Here is a 7,500-nt window from a genome sequence, read left to right on the forward strand (position 1 = left end):
ATAAAAGAAAAGTGTAAATGTTGTCATATTAGGCTATTATTTGCCTTATGTGTGGGTTGACAAGGTAACTGACTATGACCATACATTTTAGCAGATGCAATGACCTATATCCAATTATTAGCCTACTCATTGCGTTGTGCATGAAAACTATTTTAAAATGCACAGGCTGTAGTTCCTACCTGTAGTCCATGACAAAGCAACATCTGATGTAACCTATGTCTCCCCAAGTGTTTTAAAACAGAAACAAATGTCAATGACTTATTTAGTTTGCTTTCTTTGCAATGTTGACATGATTAGGCTATGCATTTGATTTAAATGACCAGGCTGCCAATCAGGCAAAAGCCAAATATCCAACAACAGTTGCAGACTCTTTGCCTGCTCGAACCACAATACCGAGGGATGTGCACTTATCGGGTAAGTCCAACTTGCGTTGGTTTCATTTTGTCTGCCTGCAAATGTAGCCTAGGTTTAACCGGGTTTAACAAGCTGCAAATGCACACTGGGTGCAGCAAATATTAAATATCAAAATACAACCTGTCCAAATATAGCATTTAGGGTTCATTATTGGTGTAGCCTAAAGTGACTCAATATTGATTTGCATTGTTTATTATCACATATGAACATCACATTAAATAACCTAGGACTTCAGAGACAGGGGCAAACTTCTACCACCATTCCCAAAATGTTATCCCAAACAATTAAATACATTTGCTTTATAACGAGGTGAAGCTGCCGTTCCAACAACTTCTTTTCCTCTGAGGGAATGTCCAATCTTCATCAACGACATACCGTTGTACCTTTACGCTGTCTCCGTCTGTAACGTGGAATCTAATAGGCTAATTCTAGCTGGTGCCGGAACTAACACCCATGAAATGCCATTTTGTAAAGATGGCTGCGGTCAATTTCAAACTTTTTTGGCTGAAGTAGCTAGCCTAGCATGGTCCATTGAAATGAATGGGGCGGACTTAGTCACTCTCTTCAGTTATATATAATACCTCCATGGATTCTCCACTAGGGGCGGTAGTGTCAGATTCTCCACTAGGGGCTGCAGTGTCAGACCTGGGAGATTCTCCACTAGGGGGCAGTAATGTCAGACCTGGGAGATTCAGATCTAAAATAATTCAGACATTGTGTTCACACATACAGTGATGAACCCGTGAATCCCGGATTGTGTCCAAAGTCCAGTGCATGTTTGAAAGGGGCTATAGTCTTGTGTGTGTGCGCGCATGTAGTAAAGGGAAAGAGCAGTGACCCCAACCGGCCTCTGACCTGGAGTACTAAGCCTACACAAGCTGCATGTTTAGTAACCCGGAGACCTGGGTTAGCGACCGGGTGGGGTCACTGCTCTCTGCCCTTAGTATATAAGTATATATACTCTTTTGATCCCGTGAGGGAAATTTGGTCTCTGCATTTATCCCAATCTGTGAATTAGTGAAACACACTCAGCACACAGTGAACACACAGTGAGGTGAAGCACACACTAATCACGGCGCAGTGAGCTGCCTGCAACAACAGTGAGGGGTTAGGTGCCTTGCTCATAGGGCACTTCAGCCGTGCCTACTGGTCGGGTTCGAACCTGCAACCCTCGGTTACAAGTCGAAGCTAACCAGTAGGCCCGGCAACCCTCGGTTACAAGTCGAAGTGCTAACCAGTAGGCCACGGCAACCCTCCGGTTACAAGTCCGAAGTGCTAACCAGTAGCCACGGCAACCCTCCGGTTACAAGTCCGAAGTGCTAACCAGTAGCCACGGCAACCCTCCGGTTACAAGTCCGAAGTGCTAACCAGTAGCCACGGCAACCCTCCGGTTACCCGGAGACCTGGGTTAGCGATCGGGTCACTGCCCTCTCCTCACTACAGTGCATATGAAGTTAGGCATAGTGTGTGTGTGTGTGTGTGTGTGTGTGTGTGGGCGTGTGTGGGCGTGTGTGTGGGTGTGGACGTGTGTGGACGTGTGTGTGTGTGTGTGTGGCGTGTGTGTGGCCGTGTGTGTGTGTGTGTGGCCGTGTGTGTGTGTTTACCTTCATAGAGTTAGGCATAGTCTTGTGTGTGGCCGTGTGTGTGTGTGTGTGTCTGTGTGTGGGTGTGTGTGTGTGTTTGTGTGTGTGTGTGTGTGGCCGTGTGTGTGTTGGCATGTGTGTTGGCATGTGTGTGTGTTGGTGTGTGTGGGGGGCGTGTGTGTGTGTGGCTGTGTCTGTGTGTGTGTTACCTTCATAGAGTTAGGCCTCTGCTCACAGATGGATGAGATGATGGAACGCAGCTTCTTTGAGTGGGTGTTATCCAGGTCAGGTAGAGAGCTCTACACACACACACACACAGTTTAAATGGATAGGCAATTATGGCTATTTAAAACATGTCCGTCAGATTTGCTGCATGTCCAGTATTCTGTGTAGCTTTACTCTGGTATGTGTATACTCCTCAGGCGTGTGTGTGTGTGCGTGCGTGCGTGTGTGTGTGTGTGTGTGCGCTAGATCAGGTGGGCGACTGAGGGCAAGGGGCAAGGCGCGTTGAAGAGACTCTGCACGAGGTGAGTGTGTGTGTGTGTGTGTGTGTGTGTGTGCTCGTGTGTGTGCGTGCATGTGTGTATGCTCACCAGGTCAGCTGGGAGGTGAGCGACGGACGGCACGTTGAAGAGACTCTGCACGAGGTCAGGGGGGCAGGCCTGCCCCACCCACAGGAAGAGGCCCCGCCCATTGTCCAGCAGGAACACGCCCCCATCCGTCAGTCGCTCCTCAGAGCAGCGCACAGCCGCCGGGATGACATCACTGTCCACACTCATGGTATGCTACACACACACACACACACACACACACAGAGAAACCCAAGTACACATGAAATTAGATATACTATGTTTATGGTTCCAGCAACAGCACTTCACCCAAACCTATGTGTGTATACATTTGTGTGTGTGTGTCTGTGCGTGTGTCCATGTGTGTGTGCATGTGTCTCTGTGTGTATGTGTGTGAGTGCGCGTGCATACATGGGTACGTACGTGTGTGTGTGTCTATGTGTGTGTGCATCTGTGTGTGTGTGTGCGTGTATGTGTGTGTGCGTGTGTGTGTCTGTGTGTGTGTGTGTGTGTGTGATGTGTGTGCGTGCATGTCTGTGTGTGTGTGTGTGTGCGTGCGTGTGTGTGAGACTCACCACAGGTATGAGTCGTGGGTAGAGCAGCAGCTGTGTGTCCTCCACGCCCATGCTGAGCATTGTGAGTCTCTGGTAGGCCCTCTCGTCAGTGGACAGCTCACTACTGCCCACTAGTGGCAGCGTCTTCATCAGGCTGTTCATGTACACAGGGAACACCTTCATAGCGTCCGGCAGGATCAGCTGCAACAACAAGGACAGGATGTAGGTCAGTAACAGGGTGTAGGTCAAGGACAGGGTGTAGGTCAGTAACAGGGTGTAGGTTAATGACAGGGTGTAGGTCAAGGACAAGGACAGGGTGTAGGTCAAGGACAAGGACAGGGTGTAAGTCAAGGACAGGGTGTAGGTCAGTGACAGGGTGTAGGTCAAGGACAGGGTGTAGGTCAAGGACAGGGTGTAGGTTTATGACAGGGTGTAGGTTAATGACAGGGTGTTGGTCAAGGACAGGGTGTGTAGGTCAAGGACAGGGTGTAGGTCAGGTCAAGGACAGAGTGTAGGTCAAAGACAGGGTGTAGGTTAATGACAGGGTGTAGGTCAAGGACAGGGTGTAGGTTAATGACAGGGTGTAGGTTAATGACAGGGTGTAGGTCAGTGACAGGGTGTAGGTTAATGACAGGGTGTAGGTTAATGACAGGGTGTAGGTCAAGGACAGGGTGTAGGTTAATGACAGGGTGTAGGTTAATGACAGGGTGTAGGTCAAGGACAAGGACAGGGTGTAGGTCAAGGACAGGGTGTAGGTCAGTGACAGGGTGTAGGTTAATGACAGGGTGTAGGTTAATGATCAGGGTGTAGTTCAGTGTTCTGCCTGTAGGGGGAGCAGAGGGGGTCAGTAACAGGGTGTAGTTCAGTGGTCTGCCTGTAGGGGGAGCAGAGGCCTTTGTGTTCCTTGTTTTCTCTCTGTGCTCCTGTGCAGGTGAGTGCGGAGCGTGTGTTGATTCAGGGGGCGGGGCCTTCTGCAGAAGAGAGTGTGTGTGTGTGTGTGTGTGTGTGCGCGTGTAGCGTGTGTGTGTGTGTGTGTGTTTGTGGTGTGTGTGAGCGTGTGTGTGCGTGTGTGTGTCTGTGTGTGATGTGAATGTGTGTCTCACCTGACTAGCGGCTGAAGGACTCGCACAGTTCTTGCGGTAGCAGGCCAGCATGTGTGCGGTCTGGTTGACCAAGATCTCCCTGACCGTCTTCAGGGGCTGGTTCAACATGGCGCGGTACGCTGCAGACACACACACACACACACACACACACACACAGGTGTAGTAAGACATACTGGGTTCATCTCTCTTGGCTGGTATAGGGTGTGTTGCTTGGCTGGTGTGTGGAGTGAGTGGCTCGTGTTTGGTATGTGTGTGTGTGTGTGTGTGTGTGTGTGTGTGTGAGGTGTGTGTGTGTGTGTGGCGTGTGTGTGTGTGGCGTATGTGTGTGTGTTTGTGTGTGCATGTGTGTTGTTGTTTTTTTTTTTCGTGTGTGTGTGTGTGTGTGTGTGGTGTGTGTGTTTGGTGTGTGTTTGTGGTGTGTGTGTTTGTGGTGTGTGTGTGTGTGTGTGTGTGTGTGTGGTGTGTGTTTGGTGTGTGTGTGTGGTGTGTTTGTGGTGTGTGTGTGTGTGTGTGGCGTGTGTGTGTGTGTGTGTGTGTGTGTGTGTATCTCACCTGACTTGGCGAAGTAGTTGGTGAGTGCGTCGGTCTCGCAGCTCTTGTAGAGTTCGGACAGCTGGCCGCTGCAGCTCAGACTCAGATTGTGGACACGCAGACGCCGCTGTCCCCCCACCGTGGTGTATAGCAGGGCACACTGAGAACGAGGAGGAACACACACACACACACACACAACATACACACACACACACACAGTCAGGTGGCTCACATCAGAAGGGTTGGTTTGTCTTTGTGTGTGTGTGTGTTTGTTAGTGTGTATATACAAATCACAAAGAGTCTGTAACACACACACGCACACATGCATACAAACATGGACACACAGACACACACAAATATACACACACACACACACACACACACACACACACACAACTAGTGTGACTTCAATACGATACCTGTCATAAATATCACGATGCTCGATACTGAAACGATACTACGGCGAAATCCTAAGATATCTGGAAAAGAAAGGACTCATACCTCCTCCAAGTGTATTGAGGTCATTTGTGTTGAATTCGGTGCACTTTGTAGTGTGCAGGTCAATTCTGGGTTCTAAACTTCTAAACTTCATAATTATTATTTTTTATAGTCAGTAAAATAGTAGGCCTAGTTTATGTGATTAAGTCCTTTATTGTTTGTTATAGTTATATGGCAATAAAGTAGCTTTAAATAGCCAAACTAGGCTAGATCAAGGTCAGTGTTGAAATGACTGCATGCAAATCACTGAATGCTATGCAGAGGGGCCTAATCGTTAGGCCATCTGATGTACAGTATAGTCTACCCTAGGTCTTCCTGGTTTCTTTGACAGTTGCAAAGGAAAAATGTGAGGATAGTCTTCTTTGCCCAGTGTACAAGTACAACGTTCAACCATTCAGGTCTGGCCAGATGGGCCTACAGCATTACCTGTTGCAATATATCTGTGTGCATTCCTACATTACGCCTATTTCTTTGATAACATGATTTGCTACCACGTGAACAATAAGCCGCCATTATTATTAGGACTCAACACGCTTTTGGTGGTAATATATGCTGTGGGCTTTAATTATGCATTTCAGGTAGCCTATCCTACATCTGGGCAATAATTATTGAACAAATTGCAGTCTACAAGCCATGACAAATATTACCAGTAGTACTGACCGAACATGAAATAGATTGTTTACAAGTTATGGTAATGTTATTCTGGCGTGAACATTGCGCCTTTCATCACGCTAGCACCCTATGATTACAGCTGCTATGTCTTGTCAAAATTCATTGATGAAGGAAGGTTTGCTTTATCCCAGAGAACCATACTCGTTTCACTTAGGCTAGACTAAAACAGAAGAGAAGAACTTGGCACTAACCATGTAGTTGTGTTTTCTATAGCATATTCGTTAACCTGTCGCTTTCTTTGAACCTTTTAATAAATGTTGATATGTCTGCGAGGTGTTTATTGTTCCATCATGCGTAGCCTAGGCTACTGCTTTAAAACTTGAAACATATTTCTAAAACGGCCTCTATTGTACCTGATGGCTTGCCTTCACTATTCGCGATGTATCCAACATAGTTCCAGATTTCACCTTTTGTTTTATCCACAAGGCCGAGGGACTGTCGGCAAAGAACTATGTTGACTTTGGCTGCGACTCACTCACTTAGAGCTGCCTGCTGCCGTACTCTGCCTAGATGGTTAAGGAGGAGAGCAGCAATTCACACACACAGAACGCTATTATTTTAATAAAGTATCGATTTAAAAAAACGCCGGAAATCGATCGCTTTTTTTCGCGGAAGGCATCATGATACCTTTAGTATTGATACACTGTGCACCACTACACAACACACACACACATACTCACACACAAACACACACACCTCACCTGCATAAGTGCACCTGTCTCCTCACTCAGTGTGTCGTCATGTTTGAACTCCACGGTGACGGCCTTGTTGCAGTCGATGGACGCCATCTCCACATCCGTGGTGTTGTTCATGTACACGGCCCCATGGAAATCTGTGGCCCGGAACCCTACACACACACACACACACACACACACACACACACACACACACACACACACATACACACACAAGACCCAAGGTTAGTGTTTCATCAATGTGACTGTCTTAACGTCTGTTTTTGGTTAATTGATGTGAATGAATGACAACTAGATGTACCGCAGAGCGGTGCAAAATATGACCGCCGCCCCCAGTTCAGCACATTTTTTCTACAAAATAAATCACGCTGAAAGTATATGATTCTAACTGTCTCACTAAATTGCACTATGCACACTCAATTCTCACTGTATTCGCTAGACAACAAGTACCAAAACATGATTAGTCTATATGGATTTCACATGTAATATACATTTATACAACCCACACCCCATCTTGCCTGTTCATAATTCTGAGATATTCTTTGAATTGTGTAATGCGTGTTTATATTTTATGTGTGTGGGTGTGTTAATCTTGCTTATGCTTGTGTGTGTGCCTGCGAGTGTGCCTGTGTGTGTGCATGTGCATACTGTGTGTGAGTATGTGTCATAACGTATGATTACTGTGAATGTATGTGTGTGCATGTGTATCTGTTTATGCATATGGAAATGGGCAGATGACCCTGGAGGCAAACATAGGCAAAAAAAATGGTCATCCTAGGCCCTCTTTGCCCTCGGTGATATTCAAAAAACTCTGTTGGTGTCACGGTCACTAAATGTACACATAAATTATTTTATTGTAAGGCCCCTTGAGATCAACATAC

The 7,500-nt window shown here is 46.9% G+C and overlaps 1 protein-coding gene across 1 annotated transcript in view; it reads right to left on the reverse strand.

Moving 5' to 3' along the window:
- sec24d (SEC24 homolog D, COPII coat complex component) overlaps positions 1-7,500 on the reverse strand; it is a 53,883-nt gene that overhangs the window by 4,268 nt on the left and 42,115 nt on the right. The window contains 6 exon segments of the mRNA XM_048236084.1: positions 2,207-2,296; positions 2,591-2,782; positions 3,142-3,321; positions 4,224-4,342; positions 4,776-4,914; positions 6,626-6,771. Of these exon segments, the coding sequence (XP_048092041.1) occupies positions 2,207-2,296; positions 2,591-2,782; positions 3,142-3,321; positions 4,224-4,342; positions 4,776-4,914; positions 6,626-6,771 (866 nt within the window).

Source organism: Alosa alosa, chromosome 24 (genome assembly GCF_017589495.1).
Source record: "Alosa alosa isolate M-15738 ecotype Scorff River chromosome 24, AALO_Geno_1.1, whole genome shotgun sequence".
In the NCBI taxonomy this organism is placed as follows: Eukaryota; Metazoa; Chordata; class Actinopteri; order Clupeiformes; family Clupeidae; genus Alosa; species Alosa alosa.